Here is a 19,237-nt window from a genome sequence, read left to right on the forward strand (position 1 = left end):
GAAAGAGAATGAGATTTTCCCTGTCCAAGATGGTACAAGTAAAATTCTCAAGCACACTGAGAGCCTAGTTTCAATTAGAGGATCCGAACAACTAGATAAAATGCTAAAGGAGTCGAAACAAAAAATCCGCACAGAAAAGTAAGCTAGATGTTGATTAAGCTCAGTTTCTTTTGATACTTAATGTGATTGGTCTAACGGTTGTGTCCGCAGAAAATCATTAGATTGTGCGACTGGAGAAGGATTTATGAAACACTCGGGTATGAAGTTGCCTGACACAAGATATGCTTGGTATCACATGAATATAAACCTTGAGAAATGCGAGAAGTTGTGCTTAAAGAACTGCTCATGTACAGCATATGTGAAGGCAGACATTAGAAAAGGTGTACGTGGATGCTACTTATGGTTTAATGACTTGATCGACATTGAAGGATACTCTGAAGATGGGCCAGATATTTACATAAGAATGGAAGCATCTGAATTAGGTAACTCCATGCTCTGTATATTAAGGGTCTTCACTTTTTACTGATAACAGTGAAGTTTCTTGAAGTTTTCTTTTAACTATCTGGCTGCACAGAGAAAACAAGGGGAACCAGATTACACAGGCAAGTATGGATCATTGTAGTCTCTGTAGTACTATTTGTATTACTTGTTGTGATACTTGTGTTCTTATTAATTAACAAAAGGCTGAAGAGAGAAGGTACAAATTTTAATTAAAATTACTTTAAAAAGTCGAAAATACATTCAAAGAATGAACTCACTTTTGGCCAGTAAAGAACTAAACTACCTTCTATATTAATCTTATTCTTTTTTGCAGAAAGGTTGAAATTCAATTCCGAAAGTATTGCCCTAACCAAGATTGAGAGCGAAGAGTTGGAACTGCCACTAATTAGCTTTGATTTTATTGAAAAGGCGACAAATTCGTTCTCCCACAACAATAAGCTTGGAGAGGGAGGTTTTGGACCTGTCTTCAAGGTAATAATATGAAACATAAACAACATATGAAGGATTCATGTTAACTAATATTCATCCATTAGTTTTATATTACTTGGATATACAGATTATTAAGTATGAGCTGAATGCTGATAATGAATGCACAGGCCGACGAGAGTGATTGCAAAAGAATAATAGATTTAGAATACCACTTTAATGCTCTGTTTATTTTGATATATGGTTACTGCTGTATGTTTTTTCTTTTGAAATGCTAGTGTTTTCTGGTTGTAAGTGCTAGAAAAATTAGGGATTGCAATGGATACTTAATGTGATTGTGAGGCATTCCTTTTGAAGCACTCGTTATAACCAGGGAAATCAGTTATAATGGGCATACACTAAATGAGTTTGTTGCCCAAAGGACTTCTGCATATGCCAGTCAACGGGATCGGCACACTGCTGAAATGACAGTGAGGGAGACTCTTGAACTTTCAGGACGGTGTCAAGGATTTGGATTCAAGCAAGTTAAGCCTAAAGAAAATGGTGTAGATTTTGAATATATATTTATCTTTAACTGTCGATTCGTTTCATTTTGTAAATTTTAGATTATGAATCTAACCATATAGAATTTGATACAGATATGCTAATGGAACTTTTGAGAAGAGAAAAGGATCTTGGAATAGAACCTGATGATGATCTTGATACTTTCGTGAAGGTTTATATTAGCGGTCAAAAGTTTCTTAATTAGATACTGTAGTTTCTTGTTTAAGTATATACGATTTCTCTGACGCGCTGACACCACTGTATTATTTCTTCTAGTCAATTGCATTGGGAGAGACCAGAGAACAAGTTTAGTTTTGGATTACATTATGAAGGTAAGTAAGCGTGAATCATTTTGTTTTATATACATCATAGATTAACCAAGCTATCAAGAACTAGACATTGGACTCAAACTGCATTCAATCACTGACTAGACTGCTGTTTGGTTAGTGACTGAACTAATGACTTCTATGCTAACAGTTACGAGAAATTATAGCAACCATTGCTAGTTTCCAGAAAACAGTTTGTAGAGCCGTGTTTAAGGGTTTTTGAAACTATTTTTAGGTAATCAGCTAGCTACAAAGCAGCTGAACTATTTACGAAAAAAGAAGCATAATTATGGATTACTTTACAAATCTATGTGCCCTGCTTTACAAATTGCCAACTGTATATGTTTGTGGCCTCCTTTTATTTGGAAATTTTGAGAACCTAGCATGTAGTTTGTCAATCTTATTTTAAGTGAATTTTATGTGTACTTCGACTTTCTCTACAGATTGTCGGGATAGATGATTTGAAAAAGGAGGTTGACAAAAGAGGAAAAGATGAAGCTGTTACAAGCAAGACCTCCCAATCTTCACCAAGAGAAACTGCGAGGAAAGGTGGTATCTTTAGAGAGCAGGAAATTGACAGTCTCTTCATGGAAGTGAGCCAGGTGACACTATGGGCATTTGTTTATTTTCTATTATGTCTTGGTTTAATTTCACTTTATATTAAGAGATCCAGTTCTTTGTTTTTCTTATAATGCAGGAAGGAAAAGAATATTAACTTAAGAGTGGTTGTCGATTTATTTTGAAGATTGTTTTCTCCAGATTAGGAAATTGCCTATCACATGCTATAATGATATTGCAAGGACAACATAGCTCTTGCGGAAGACGTAAAGAGAAGCTGAAAAGGCCAAGTGAGCTCTGAGTAGCCAACATCAAATCCTTGTAGACTCTATATTTTCTTTAATTTGTAGTAGAAATCTTAGACTCATGAAGGCAGTGATATCAATATGCTTTTAGCTTTTATATAACTATGTTGTTGTGATTTTCGATCATGGATTAACTTTAGAACTTTTGTTTAGATTTGCAAAGTTAATTTCATTTGATTACTTGTTATATTTTATGTAAGACAACGCTTTTAAGAACCAAGCTTCATTAAAATATCATGTCTTTAATACTAAAACAATGCATTCGAACACAAAACTTTGGTGCAAAATTAACTCTCACAACACTAGTAAACCATTGTCTATATAATATTAAGATATTGTATCAAAAGTATTCATACAATACGTTTGGATAAATACACAGTTGTATGTATCTGAGCATGCCATATATTAAAATCCAAAACTGTTGTGTGTAGAAATTTATTACAAGAGTTCTACGAGCTCAATTTCATTTTTATTGTCTATCTGAATACCGAACAACGTTTATACAACAATAAGTCTTGTATGATTGGTTTTAATGTTATACCTTACACAACGGTTTTCTGAGTTTGTGAGAACCCTTGAGTAATGTCGCTTGTTATGATGAAACAAGCAAAAAACGTTGTCTTTTCTGGATGTAATACAACGGGCATAATCCATAATCATTGTCTGTATAATCTCAGACAATGTTTTTTAGCCGTTGTCTGATCCAACTAACAGACGGCGGCTCAATTGTTAACGGAAAAATAGGGTATCAGACAACGAACATAAATCGTTGTTGAAGCTTGTTTTCCTTGTAGTGCTCCTACATCACATAACCTATCCCGCGCCTAATTCCGGCCCCTAAAATCCACCTCGGGCCCACTAGGCCCCACCAAGGTTGTAATCATAATCCCACATAGGCCCTGGACATGCAAAATAGACAATAATGGGCCCCAGTAGGCCTCTCCTTGGCCCACTAAGCCCCTCGCGGCCCCAACCTAACCCTTCTAAGGCCAACCCTTGTGGCCCACACTCGGGCCCCACAACTAGTAATATCATCCTAAAAGTTAAGTTTTCATTTAATTTCTATTTTATATTATAGTGGTTTTGACTCGAGTAGCTCCCTATATATATACACACACAAACACACAATGTAGCACTCCACGGAGGCGGAGGTCTTCATATATAGAGAGTTATGTATAGAACCATTATTCAAAAATATTAAATATAAAATTTATTTTTCCTTTCATCATATATATATAATTACAAATTTTATTTACCAAGTTAAAAATCGAAGTTAAAAAATTTTATTCTTTAAAAAATCAATGAAATTCTTTGAAATTTTTTAAAGTGGTTCTCTAGTACAATCAAAATAGAATCACACTTATTCAAAATTATCCACTATAAAAGAAAATTAAAAATATATTTTTTAAATATTAATTGTCAAACTTTTTATTATATTCAAATATAATTATTATTCTACACTAGGATCGACTTTTATTACTTTTTAAAATAAAATTTTATAATTTGTGATGAGATTCTATAATAAAATCAAGGGTTGTCCACGTTATCATGGAGTAAAGGCCTGTATATACCATATGAATATGTCACACGTTATAAGCAGTATATTTAGTAATTTTCGGTGCATCGCGATGATCTTGGAAAATTAGGATATTTGGATGATCAGGTAGAGTGCCCACTGCGTAGGTTTGCTGAATAAGAGGTGAGGCAACTTGTTCTGGAATTGTTTTATGTTTTGAGCATATAACTTTCTTGATAGCAGTACTGCTACATGTAAACAAATTGTCACAAAAAAGCTTACAAAATGATGTGACAAATGAGATATAATATTTTAATTGGTCTAAGTTGTGTTAACAGGGCCATTACAATTAACACATTCTGCATGCCATTTTGTGAAAAAAAATTCAATTTTATGGATCTAGCATTTTCCTTTTTATAAGTCCTTCAAACGATTGCAAACATATTGGATGTGGAGGATATCAAGGAGCAAATATTGGATGTGAAAGAATAAATTGGATGCTACATAAGCAAATGTTTCAGAAGAAGCCAATTTTCGCTAAATCAATTATAAAAGGGAAAATCAATTCTTTCATCTTTTAACTTTATGTTGTTTTTGGGTATGGTCAATAAATTACAAAACAATATTTTATGATCTTTATCCTTTTAAATATTTTAAGTGTTAATTTTGGAGTGTAATTAGGGTTAAAAGAGTATTCAGGTTATATAGTTCATTTGACAAATTTGTTGAATCGAAAGCTTTTTGACTGTCATCAAGGTATGCGTGTATATATTCAAGGTTTCACACAATCATTCATCATATTTCATTGATAAACCCTGATTATTTCATTATCTTACAAATGGGGTTATATCATGTGAATATACGGATTTATCACGGCCTGAAGTTCACTACAAATGATGAAGTACTATATTAGAAAGGAGGTAAATTTAAATACATTTATGACCAAGATTTAGATAGAATCACTCTGTGTGTCACAAATTAGGGATTATAAAATTGATTGGCACAAGGAAGGTTCTTCTCTTGATATTTATAGTATATTATGGAATGATGATGTTTTAGGAGAGATGAATGCATATGCTTTAAAATTCGGTATTGATGTTATATATGTTGATCATACTTCCGAGACTAGTATTATTTTGAGTATTGCTCGTGAAATTGATGGTAATGAGAAGGAAATTGATGATAGTCAGAGTGATAACAGTGAGAGTGAATGGTATAAGAGCGAGGATGATGAGAGTGATGAAGAGTATACTGGAAATGAAAGTGATAAAGAAAAACTTAATAAAAAAAAGTTAATAAAAACTACTTTTCCCAATAAAAAAAAGTTAATAAAAAATCAAAAAAAAAGAAAAATAGTAGACATGAGTAAAGACACTGACTGGGAGAGGGACCATGACAGTGATACCTTTAGAATGCTTCCAGAACAGACATCAGGCTCTAGTGATTATGATAAAGAATCATATAAGTCTGTGTAGAGAGAAAAAGGACCATAATATGTTGTATTTAATCATAGAACCCCAATTAAGTATATTGAATTTGATCCTCAATTATTGTTTACTAGTGTATCAGTCTTGAAGCATACTGTTTTTGACTATGTTGTGGAACAAAAGAGAGATATTTGTTTTCTAAAAATGATTTGCAAAAGGTCTAGGCTAAGTGCAGACCAAATTGTCCTTGGTATTTTAATACTAGTAAGATTGATGTGGATGGAACTTTTTAAATTAAAAAAATAATAAACAACCCAGTTACATCATAGTGCATAAACATAGTTTTGTGAGATCTGATTGGTTGGCAAGAAAATTTGGGAATCAAATTAGGAAAAATCTTAAGTGGAAGCTAAGAGAGTTTCAACAACATATCAATGAAGTGCATTCTATGAGAATATCAAAGAATTAGTGTTGGTTATCTAAAAAGTTAGCACTGTTCGAAACTGAAAGTGAAACCGGTAAGCAATATAAGAGGCTGTATGATTATGGAGCAGAGATATTAAGGTCAAATTTATGGAGCACAATTAAGATTGATGTCGATAAAATGATAGTGATAACTTTGATACTTTTAAAAGAATGTACATTTCTTTTATAATTATGAAAGAGGATTTTTCTCAAGGCTGTAGGAATTTCATTGGTGTAGATGGTTGTTTCTTGAAAAGTTCTATGAAAGGTGAGCTATAGGTTGCAATGGGCAGGGATGAGAACAATAAGATGTTCCCTATAGCCTCGGCTATAGTTGATGTTGAGTCAACTGAAAGTTGGGAATGGTTTGTATCCTTACTGAAGACTGATCTCAACTTAGATAATGATTTTGACTACACTTTAATGACTAATTGACCAACAGAAGGTAAATTAGTTGTAATTTTTTATCTTTCATTGTGTTATACACATGCATATACATGTAAAATTTATATTAATTTGTTGGTACATTATTTGCGGGATCTAAAAAATGCAATTGATAACATTTTACCCAGTGCTAAGCACGGGTCTTGTGCAATGTATATACATGTCAACTGAAAAAAAGGCATCCAGAAAATATTTTGAAAAATATATTTTGGCAAGCCGCAAAAGCCAATACTATGGAAGAAATTAACTTGATCATGAAGGAAATTAAAGCTATATCCCCCTTTTCTCACTATGACTTACTTAATACTGAACTTAGATACTAGAATAGGGCATACTTTGATAGTTTAACTTGTTGTGATTTGAATGACAATAATTTCTCTAAATGCTTCGATAATTGGATAGTTGAAGCAAGATTAAGCCTATACTTGAGTTGTTAGATGATATAAAATTTAAAGTCATGGAGAGATTACATGTGAAATCAGACTTGGTGTTAAAAATGATTATATCATTTGTTCTCAAATTATCAAGAAACTTAATTATTCAAATGAGGAAACTAGATTCTGCAAGTCGACATGGACTGGTGCAGATGAATATGAGGTTAATGACATTATTGGTGGACGGTGGGTGGTGAATATGGTCACAAAGGCCTGCTCTTGTAAAAGATGGGAATTAAGGGGCATTCTTTTAGTCATTGTTGTAGTGCTTTATTTGCGACGAATGAGAAACTAGAGGAGAAGATAAATGAATGCTATAACCGAGATGTCAACATAAAATCATATGAGCACATGCTTAAACCAATGAAAGGGTCTTTGTATTGTCCAGACACAGGATTTCTTGATGTTCTTCCCCCAAAGGCTAGAAGAATGCCATGAAGGCCTAAAAAACTAGAAAAAGGAGCAAGGTGAACCAGGTGCACGAATAAAGTTAAGAAAGAAAAGGGTTAGAATTACTTGTAATAGGTGCCTTATGTTTGGTCACAACAAAGTCAGTTGTAAAACATATGAGGAACAAGTAAAAGAAAGACATAGGGAAGCAGTTGAGGCAAAGAAGGCTCAAGCCGAGGCAAAAAAGGCACAAGCTACAAAGGTAATTTATCTTATTTGTACCTATCTTGTTTGTCATTCATTCACTAACAATATTTGTTGTTTATTGAATTTCTTACAAATTATTTTGGGATGAAAGATCTTCGTGAGACCTCTTTTGTATTAGGAATTAAGATACATCAAGACCGTTCTTCCGGTATCATCGGGTTATCACAAAAGAGCTATATCTAGAAGGTGCCTGTCAATTTCGGCATTAAAGAATATGCACAAATAAATACTGTTATTTCTAAAAGAGACACCTTTATTCTAAAATAGTCCCCAAGAAAGATCTCGAAGAAAATGAGATACTGAACATTGTATATGTTTCAACTATAGGGAGGCTTATGTATGCTCAAGTTAGTATCCTGCCAGATTTTATATACATTGTGGCTATGTTAAACAGATATTTGAGTAAATTTGGAATGGATCATTGGATTGCAATAAAATGGGTTATTAGGTAATTGCAAGAAAAAATGATTTCATGCTCTTTTATTACTAATCAAAATTTTGAGTTCATTGTGTCTTTCAATTTTGTTTTTTGCTGGTTACGTAGATATAAGAAAATCTACTTACGAATATGTTTTTTATGTCTAAATATATAGGCATTAAATATCTAATTATTTTAAAGAGATTGCAAAATCGAGTACTGTGTATTGAGTATATAATAACTAATTTTATGCTAGTGGACCCACTAAGTAAAGATTTGACACCTAAGGTATTTCATGGGCATACTACTCATGTAGGTGTTGTCACTTTGGACGATTTACAATTTTAGTGAAATTTTTGTTTTATTCTTATATTCAACATTTAGTTTTATATTTATACTATTTTGATGCATCATGAATTTTGAGTTTTTGCACAATGAAGTGAAGTTTTCTCTCTCTCTCTCACTCTAAATGAGTTTTTTCTTTCAATTGTAGATTGGACCTGAAGTTGAAAGTTTAAATATTAATCTCACCAAAGTATTAACGACCAATTGAAAATAGACATGATTGAGATCACATTGTAGATAATTTCCAATTATATACCCATACTTGATCAATGTCATTGAATATATATATATATATATATATATAGTGATCAATGAGAATCAAGTTACGAAAATATGACCAATGTCGCTTTGGTTTCATGTTTATATATAAGATGGACGAGATTGACTAAGAAAGATGTTTTGAAAATAGGCATGATTCTGATCATATGGCATGTAATTTTGAGTTGCTTATCCATACTTGATCTATGTCATTGAATATATTTATGTGGTCATCAATGGGGATGGAGTTATGACAATATAACGAAGGTCGCTTTTGGTTCATGTTTATATATAAAATGGACTAGATTAACTTAGGAAGATATTTTTAAAGAATAAATAATTAAGTGCACACCTAAGATGTTTGGAATACTTTGTAGCCGGAGTGGGAAATTGTTAGAATATTTTATAATTTTAACAATATATGGGTTTAGTTAAGTGGTCTAAAATAAAGAGTGGAGTAACATCTTATTTGATATGGGCATTGTAATTTGTAATACCCAATATTAGTTTGATGACTCTAATTGGACGACTATATAAAGAACATAATAGCTTTTTGGTCCCCAATACTATTCACAACGTGTACTAATCTATTCCCATTATTTCAAGTGAAACACAGCTAGAGGGCAAATTAAATTTGTGAAATATCAAGTCCCACAATGTGTATTCATATCTGCGGTCATGAAATCATGTTAGCTACTGTATTATAGCATATTGTGTAAGCTTGATAATATGAGATTTAGGTCTATCACTTCAAATTTTTTGGGCTATACCCTTTCATTTTTATGATTCATCTATCTCTATCTATGGTCTTTTAGTTTTATTCTTATTATTCACCTTCATTATTTCTATCTACGGTCTTTTTAGTTTTATAGTCCAATTTATGCTTCTTTATTATTATCATATCTTATTTGAAATTTTAAATCTTATCTATCAATTCACTTAATCAATCTTTATCACTAACAGGTACCAATCAATTTTTATCTATAAAGATTTTTTCTTTTGTGCACGTAAAAATGAGATTCGTGTCATTCTTGTTGATCACCCATGGAAACTAGAAAAATGAGGTAAGTTTAATAATTAATATAATTTATAAATTTATTTAATTATATATAAAATTTATTTAAAATATTTAGATAATCCGGAAGATTTACATTATATTTACCAAATCTTCTAGATGTCCTACATTGATTTGTGTTACTGATTTTAGATTTTAAAATATCAAAAAAAATCTCTTGAGAATTTATTAGAATCTATCAATTTAACAATAATAAAAGATAATATAATATCTTAATCGAATATCTTACCTATTTAGTATTAATTAATGTTTTTATCTGCATATCATCATTTTTTTCTAATTCTTTTAAAATATTAATTAAATATCAGAGGATTTAATAATTTTTTTATTATTCTTAATATTTAAATGTGCCCATCTTTATAAAATCTTGACCTGTCCTTCAAATTACATATTCCATTTTAGGTTTTCCCTCTTGATAAATACATCTTCATTTTGATCCTTCAGCATGTTCTCAACTCAAGTAGCCTGGATTTTGATTCTGGTTCCAAGCATGCCAGAACCTTGCCTCCTCAGTCCACTCTTTTTTGTGCTCTCTAGTTTAATATGTACATGGGTCTTGTTGGGCCTCTCCCCTTTTTTCTTGTATATCACTGTTAATTAGTTTTATGTCCTCACTTTCTTGACCCTAGTCAATAATACTATATAATCAGTATAAACAGCTTCCAAGTGTGCCCAAGTTTTCATTTGATACTCAAATACATATTTTGCTACCATATTCCTATTCACTTTTCATCAATGTTAAATATTTAAAACAATTCCATAATGTGTAAAGAGTGATATAATTTTTTTTTGTGGCTGATTATTCTAGACTTGAGGGAAAAATGCCTAATTTTAGTGAAAATCAATTATTAATCGATAATTATAAAAATATTTAATCAGATCTAAGGCACCGTTAATTGGTCAAAAAAACTATCAATATAAGGATTAAATTATAAATAAAAATTGTAATATTCTACTACAAATTCTACTATTTTCCACCTTATTTTGCGTAAGTACTTGTCTGAGATTAGGATTTATTTAAATTACTGCAACTATACTTTTGTGAAGACATAGAGAAAATCTTTGTGTGCAACAATGACATAAATATACTCGGTAATATTCTTGATGATGTAAATGATGTTAATGCAACTATCTACATTGGAGGTACTCAAAAAGAGGAGCGGAGCGCGGTGTAGGAGTTCGAATGTCGTTTTTCAACATTTGCATACGAATTTTCATTGTTATAATAGTTCTGGACAATGCTCCGAGAAATTTGAACCTAGGGTTTGGAAAAACTCTATTGGAGATAGTAATGCATTCTCGTATATAATGATATTTTGTGTCAACATGCTTACTTCGTTCATGAAATACTGAATTTTTCGCCAAAGCTATAGCTGACTTGTTATCGACCAATATTTCTGTGGGCTCATTTTGTGACATGTTGGGCTCCTCCTAAACTCTCCTTAACCATATAGCTTGACAAACACAAGAGCATGCCGCCATATATTCCGCTTCACAAGTAGATAAGGTAACAATGAGTTGCTTTTTTGAAGTCCATGAAAAGATATATCACCCATAAAGAACACATATCTGGTGGTACTCTTTCGTTCATCAATATCACCGGCCCAATCACTATCACAATAACCAACATGTTTGAATTCATTAGAACGCTAATAAAATAACCCATAATCCATCGTACCTTTAAGATAACGAAGAATTCTCTTGGCCGCCTTCAAGTGTGTTGTTGTTGGAGTCTCCATGTAGCGACTAACAAGTCCAACACTATAGAGTATGTCAGGCCTCGTGCATGTCAAGTATCTCAAACTTCCCACAAGACTTTTGAAGTAAGTGGGATCCACCTTCTCACCTTTTTCAAATTTGGAAAACTTTGATCCACACTCAATAGGGGTGCTAACGGCTTGACAACTTTCCATCTTGAACTTCTTCAAAATCTCCCTTGTATAGCTTCCTTGTGATATTTGTAATCCATCTTTCATTTGCTTAACATCAATGCCAAGATAGTAAGACATTGGCCCAATGTCAGTCATCTCAAATTCTCTTTCCATGTCTTTCTTAAAATTCTCAAACATACTTGAACTATTTTCCGTAAATATTAAATTATCCGCATACAAGCACTCAAGAAGAAATTCTCCATTTTTTGTAACCTTGGCATATAAAGCATGTTCATGTGGACACTTGTTAAATCCTTGAGATTGAAAGTATTTGTCAAGTCTACTATTCCAAGCTCTTGGCGCTTGTTTCAATCCGTATAGGGCCTTCTTTAACTTTAATACTTTTCCTTCTTGTTCTTTCACGATATATCCCAATGGTTTCTCTACATACACAGTTTCTTCAAGAACACCATTTAAAAAAGTGGATTTTGCATCCATTTGATGAATTTTCCATCCATTTTGTGCAGGCAACGAGATTATTAGCCTTATAGTCTCCATTCCTGTGATTGGTGCAAACACTTCGTCATAATCCACTCCATGTCTTTGATTGTAGCCTTTGGCTACCAATATTGCCTTGTATTTTTCAACCATGCATTGGGCATTTTTCTTCACCTTATATACCCACTTCACACCAATAGCTGTTTGCCCTTTAGAAAGTGTTGCTAACTCCCATGTATCATTCTTCTTGATTGACTCAATCTCCACGTCCATTGCTTTCTTCCAGCTTTCATCTTGCACGGCTTCTTTGAAACTTGTTGGTTTAGTTTCCGCTTGAAGACAAAGTAAAGTTAAGTCGGAAATGGCGGGAACCTCATCCATTTCATCATAAATTTCTTGAAGATTTCTATAATTCCTTGGTGGTGTCTCATCACTATCACTTGAAGAAGATGAGGAAGTTGTTTGTCCATCACTACTTGTTGCTCGTGGTGATGTGGGAGGAGTGATATATTGCCCATAATTTTCTTCAATGTCTTCTTCATCAATAAATCGGAAGAAATTATAATCTTCTTGTGCATTGCTCCAATCCCATGACCTTTCTTCATCAAACACAACATCTCTACTAATAACAATATTTCCATTAATGGGGTTGTAAAGTTTGTACCCCTTTGCTCTTGCATCATAGCGAACAAATACATACTTCTCACTTTTGTAATCCAACTTTGTTCGTAGCTCATCATCGACATGTGTATAAGCTACGCTTCCAAAAACAAGTAAGTGAGTAATAGATGGTCTTTTTCCTTTCCATACTTGTTGTGGAGTCATGTCTTTGACACTTCTTGTTGGGCATCGATTTGACAAGTAAACGGCACAATCAACCGCTTCGGCCAAAACTTCCTTAGGCATATTTTTGCTCTTTAGCATGCTTCGAACCATGTTAAGAATGCTTCTGTTTTTTCTTTATGCGACTCCGTTTTATTGAGGTGATCTTGACAACATTGCGGGTCTTCTTATTCCATGATCTTCACAGAATTTCAAGAATTTATTTGAATTGAATTCGCCTCCTCGATCCGAACGAATTGCTTTTATTTAATATTTGCTCTCATTTTTAACTCGGGCTTTGAATTTTTTAAGGCATTCAAAAACTTGAGACTTCTCTTTGAGAAAGTACACCCATGTCTTGCGGCTAAAATCATTAATAAATAATAAGAAATAAGGATTTTTGCTAAAAGATGGAGGATTAAAAGGCCCAAATACATCCGAGTGAATAAGTTCAAGGGGCTCCTTTACTCTTGTCATGGATTCCTTTGGAAAAATCCTTCTTGATTGCTTTCCGAATAGACATCCATCACAAACTTGATTTGGATGATTGATGTGAGGCAAATCATTCACCATGTGCTTCTTATATAGTGAATTTAATCCTTCAAAATTTAAGTGTCCAAGCCTAAGATGCCAAAGCCAAGAAAAATCTCCAACATAAGCCTTTAAACATTTGGACCATCATTTTCAATTTTCAAAATAAACATACTATTCTTGGTCATAGGCACCTTAGCAATTAAATTATCACAAGAGTCTCTCAAGTTAAGAAATTCATCTTTCATGGTGATGGTGTAGCCTTTCTCCATTAGTTGGCCCAATCTTAAGATATTATTTTTCATACTAGGCACATAATAAACACTTGAAATAAAATCATGATCTCCATTTTTCAAACGAATTAAGATGATACCTCTTCCTTTGATGGGCACTCCCGAAGAGTCTCCAAAAGTTACTTTGCCATTCACATTTTCATCGAGATCCACGAATAAGTTTTTATTTCCACACATATGATAGCTTGCCCCACTATCAAGATACCGTAGATTGTCTCCACAATTTTCTTCTCCTTTTTGTGCTAAAAGTAAAGTGGGTTCATTGCCTTTGTCTTCTACAAGATTAGCTTTCTCCTCTACTTGATTTCTTGAAGTGCGGCACTCAGAAGCATAATGACCAAAATTTTGACCATTATAACACTTGACATTTGATTTGTTATAACTTGAAATAAATCTTCCTCTTCCACGGCCTCTTGAATTTCTTGTCTCGTACACTATTTCATCCTTTTAATTTTCCTCTCTTTGTTGGCCACATCCTCTTCCTTGTCCATGAAGCTTCGTGCACGTCCTTGGCCACGACCTCTTTGACTTGTGTATCTTCCATCATTATTTTTGAAAGATAATTTTTCTTGCAAGGCTTGTTCAATTGGTTCATTCCTTTTTAGCATTTTTTCTTCATGGGCTTGTATTGTTCCCATAAGCTCATCAATAGTCATTTCATCTATATCTTTAGCCTCCTCAATTGTCACGACTTTATAATCAAATTTAGAAACAAGTGAGCAAGAATTTTTTCAATAACATGAACATCACTTACCTCTTCTCCGTTGCTTTTCATTTGGTTGACAATGGTCAAGACCCTTGAAAAATAATCCGAGATTGATTCGGATTCTTTCATTCGCAAAGCCTCAAACTCGCCACAAAGTATTTGTAACCGAAGTCTCTTCACTTTTGCATGTCCACTTAAAGAAGAATTTAGAATATCCCAAACTTTCTTTGATGTTGTCGCGGAAGCCACCATTTGTAGAATAGAATCATCCAAACATTGATGAATGATCATAATCGCCTTTTGGTCCTTCTTTCTTTGGGCTTGTAGTTGATCTTTTTGAACTTGATTCAAACTTGCTTCATCTTCGGGTACCATTAATCCTTTCTCCACAAGTTTCCACACATCATTTGCTCCAAGGATCGCCTTCATACGAATGCACCAATTCTCATAATTGTCTTTGGTGAATTTTGGCATTTGCCCTTGAGACATTGCATTTTCCATGATATCCTTCTTCTTTAACAAACACAAGTCTTCTTTGAAGACAAATAGAACCTTTAGCTCTTGATACCACTTTGTTGGAAGAAAGGATCTCACTCAAACTCACACAACTCAAGATATTTAGGAGAATAGATATTTTATTTAAATTATAATGCTTGAAAATGACATAATAACAAATGATTTGGTAAAAGGCTTTATATAGGATTCTATGGAAAATTCGAGACACTTACTTAATTTCTAGAGTTCAAAAGACACCTACTAGAAAACTCTATGAATAGTTCTAGAGATTAGACAAAATCAAGAATAATCTAGAATAATCCATACACTTCTATTATTTTAAGTCAAAATTTTATTTTATTTTTAATAGTAGCAAATAACAACGACCTTGCGAGAATGATTCAAAGCCTCCAATATCTTATTTTTTATTCACTTATTCAAGAGTATAGCTTATAAAGTGTGGTGGTTTAGGGACATCTTTGGATTTGAGAGCTCTGAGTACTTTCATGTAGCCTATAGTTGCAATATTATACGTTTGTCGCTCTAGGAAATTTTTGAAGTAGAAAACAAAGTTGGGAAAATATAGGAAATAGAAAACATAGTTGGACTAATGCATGACAGATCATGAAAGTCAATAATAAACACAGATTTATAGATAAGCAATGAATTATACCATTTACAATAATAACTAATCAATATTATATTCAAGAAAAAATTATAACTATAACTAAGTAATAATATGACGATTACAATGCTTATAAAGGATTAGAAACTTTAATAAATAGCGTAACAATCGCGTAATAATTGGACTTTATTATAAATAACCAACTTAATTAATAAACTACTAGCCCATATATAAAACATATTGGTGAATACATTATTTATATTTAAACAAAATAAATATAAACTAATTAATAATATATATTATTTCTTTGTTCTTGTTCCTCATCATTCTCCCCTTTTAGAGAAAACTCAACCACGAGTTTTGTAAAAATTAAAAATCGCACAAGGATGAGTTTGAATCAGAATGAATTTCATACTCTTCTAGAAAAATTGTTGAGGTTCAAAGAACTCAAAAAATTGACAAGCAGCTACTCCTGAATAATGAAGTTAATGTGCTCAACCACTTTATGATCATCAACAATTTGAAAGCAATCAGTTTGTGGCTTGGTTTCTTGGACTTCCTTACTAGTAACCTCTATATGCTCAACTTGGGTAACCTTGTTAGTTGGATATTTTGTAACCTCAATTAAATCTTTTACAACAGATTCTTCAGTATCCTTATCTCCACTGACCTTGTTATCATTCTCCAAATGTGTTAGATGTTGAAGCTTTGGTGTTAGATTTCTGTAAAATCTTTTTCGGTTATCACGTTCCTTATTGCTCGTCTCTCCCTTTCTTTCCTCAGCTCAATATAGTACTTCTTTTCCAACCTTTCAAGTTCATCAAGTTGATTATTTAGCTCTTTCACTCTAAGTTTATATTGAAGTAACCAACAATCATGCTGACAAATATAGACTTCGTATTAGAACTCATCATGTTCACGCTCATGAAAATAGATGTTATATCACACAATATCAATTTGGCGGTTGATGTAAGAAGACATGTTTTAAACATAGAAAAATAGTCGGAACTGAAGAATAAATCAGAACTCAGAGTGAGCAGATTGTGAAATTTTAGGGGCTGATCTACACTTTGTGAAATCAGAACTCATTTATTTACCTTATTTGTGTGTGATTCGCACCGAGATGAATACTTTTTCTAATTCATTATAATCGAATATGAATCATTTTATTTAAAAGGATTAATGAAATTTCTTCACTTGTGTTGACCCGTCAAACTTTGATATGTATTGGATATTATGCTATCACTTTTGTTATACATTTATTTTCCTTATTTGTGTTTGATTGGCACAGAGATAAATACATTTTCTAATTTTATTCTTCATCATTTTAATATCAAGCAAATCAACTTAATAGTAAATTATACAATCCCTTGTAATCGAATATGAATCCTTTTATTTAAAAAGATTGATAAAATAACTTAACTTGTGTTGACCTGTCAAACTTTGAGATGCATATATAGAATACTCTGCCATCATTTTTGTTATAGATTTCTTGATTGCTCCTGCCACATATTTAGCAAGAGACCAATATTCCTTAGAGTATAATCACTTCACTTGGGCTTTCTTGATTCAAGAAAGAATGGACATGAATGGTATTAGTACCGATGCAGGTGCCGGACAAGATGGTGCCTTACCACATGTAGCTCAGCATGTTCGTATTTTGTTGGTGGATTGTGACACAACCTCTCTCATGAGCCTGGCATCTCAGTTTGAGCAACAACTCTACAAAGGTAATGATTTATTTTATGTATAGATCATAATATGTTTATAGGACTACATCTTTTTTTTCAATACTTTAAAATTTTGATTTATCATTATTCAAGTTTTGAAAATTTGTGAATTCTTCCTTGTTATGTTCTAAAAATACTTTTAAGGGGCCTATTGCTTTTGATTCCAAGACATCAATATATAATTGAAAATAATAGTGAAACAATTTGTTTTTATATAGTAAGTAGATTTTAAGATGCTACAATTTTATAAAATTACTAATTTAAAATTTCAAAGACGAATTTGTATTCAAAAATTTATTTATGTTATATTCTCTCTCTATCTCTCTCTTACTGCTTTTTAATCAATATATATATATATATATATATATATCTTACTACTAATAATGACGTGCCTCTTCAATTAATTTCAGTAACCACTACGGAATCTGCAAAAATTGCACTGGCGTTGTTTCAAGAACGAAGCAACTATTATGATGTGGTAATTGCTGATATTTGCATGCAAGAAATGCCAATATCTGAGTTTGTAGAGAAAGTTCATAATCAGCGCATGAACGTTCCTATCATCTGTAAGCCAATCAGTTTACTATTTAAAATGACTTGAACATATTCTCCATCCTTTTTCGAAATTCATTAGCTTATATGTATGCAGTGACTGCTGAAGAATATTTAACAGAAGATTTAGCGAGGGAGGCCATGGCAAATAATGTGTGCTATTTTATGTCCAAGCCACCCAGCCATCGTGATCTTTTAAATGTATGGATCCATGTCCCTCGAGTTACAGGAGAAATGCCTGCTTTGTCTAACATGACTAATTACTTTGAAACGGAGAACAATGATGGTGGTGACATGACTAATTACATTGAAATGAAGAACGATGACGGCAGTAAGGGTGGTGCCGCAGGATATCAAGAGCAGAATAACTTACACAGGAAAGTGAAAAATAAGCAGATTGCAGAGAATCCTAATTCATCAAACCAAGCTCAGGAGGAGGATGCTCACAATGCAAAGAAGCCGCGCTTGACTTGGACTCCTGATCATGACGACAAGTTTTTGCAAGCAATAAACATGCTTCGCGAACACGGTAATTATATCAGTAGTATTTTTTAATAATTTTCTTTCCAGATTTTTTGTAAATATGTATGTTGTATAATAGTAATAATGCCAACTATTGTGTTCTTTTGGAAACAGGAGCTCAGCCTCAGAAAATTTTGAGCTTGATGAATGTGCCTGGCTTGACTGCTCGGGTTATTGGTAGTCATTTGCAGGTACATAATTGTACAAATATATTGTGGGTCAATACATAAATAATTTTTTTAAATAGTTGTACAGGTACTTTTATTTGCCAAATGTAAAAATATTGCTTCTAATGTTTATTGTATTCAAGTATTATTAATTACATTTATAACTTTTAGAATGATGGACAACTAAAAAATTCCATCCTTAATGCAGAAATACATAAGACAGAAAAAGCAGTCTTCGAATCTGCAGAAGGAAAACCTCCGTGAAGACTCTGTTGGTTCCAATCAACAGTTTGATAACGCGTACTAATCAGTTACGTATCAGACCAGATTCATAGATGGGTTTATCATTATTATTTGCTTGAAATGTCAATGGGTTTACTTAGTTAATGGGTGTATGGAGTAATTCTGCATAAAACAATTATTATCAACAATGGGTTCAAAATGTCTAAAATGTCTAAATCAATCATCTACCTCAAACTCTGGCAGCCAATAAAAACTGTCAAGGTGTGCAGATATGATTTAGCACATTACTATGTAGCAAATTTTGTCAGTTATTGTCACTTAGAGCAGTATGCTCTAAATTAAGGAAAATCCCGTCATTTTACTTATAGTCTCCTTTTGCTAGAAAATCCCGTTATCATAAGATTTGGAGGTTCCAAATTGTCCAACTGCTCAGGTTACACATATGACATATGGTAACTCTTTGCAAGTATTATGCCTACGTGCA

At 32.7% G+C, this 19,237-nt stretch overlaps 2 protein-coding genes across 2 annotated transcripts; one reads left to right on the forward strand and one right to left on the reverse strand.

The window, feature by feature from the left end:
* Positions 1-14,147: 14,147 nt before the first annotated feature.
* LOC141680762 (uncharacterized) lies at positions 14,148-14,920 on the reverse strand. The gene is made up of 2 exons (XM_074486894.1): positions 14,468-14,920; positions 14,148-14,390 (listed from the first exon to the last, which is right to left on the reverse strand). Exons 1-2 carry the CDS (start codon positions 14,918-14,920, stop codon positions 14,148-14,150), a joined length of 696 nt encoding a protein of 231 aa, XP_074342995.1.
* Positions 14,921-17,118: 2,198 nt separating this feature from the next.
* On the forward strand, positions 17,119-18,774 carry LOC141680764 (two-component response regulator ORR26-like). The gene is made up of 5 exons (XM_074486895.1): positions 17,119-17,269; positions 17,680-17,835; positions 17,919-18,350; positions 18,458-18,534; positions 18,682-18,774. Exons 1-5 carry the CDS (start codon positions 17,119-17,121, stop codon positions 18,772-18,774), a joined length of 909 nt encoding a protein of 302 aa, XP_074342996.1.
* Positions 18,775-19,237: the final 463 nt, after the last annotated feature.

This window comes from Apium graveolens, chromosome 8 (genome assembly GCF_009905375.1).
Source record: "Apium graveolens cultivar Ventura chromosome 8, ASM990537v1, whole genome shotgun sequence".
Classification (NCBI taxonomy): Eukaryota; Viridiplantae; Streptophyta; class Magnoliopsida; order Apiales; family Apiaceae; genus Apium; species Apium graveolens.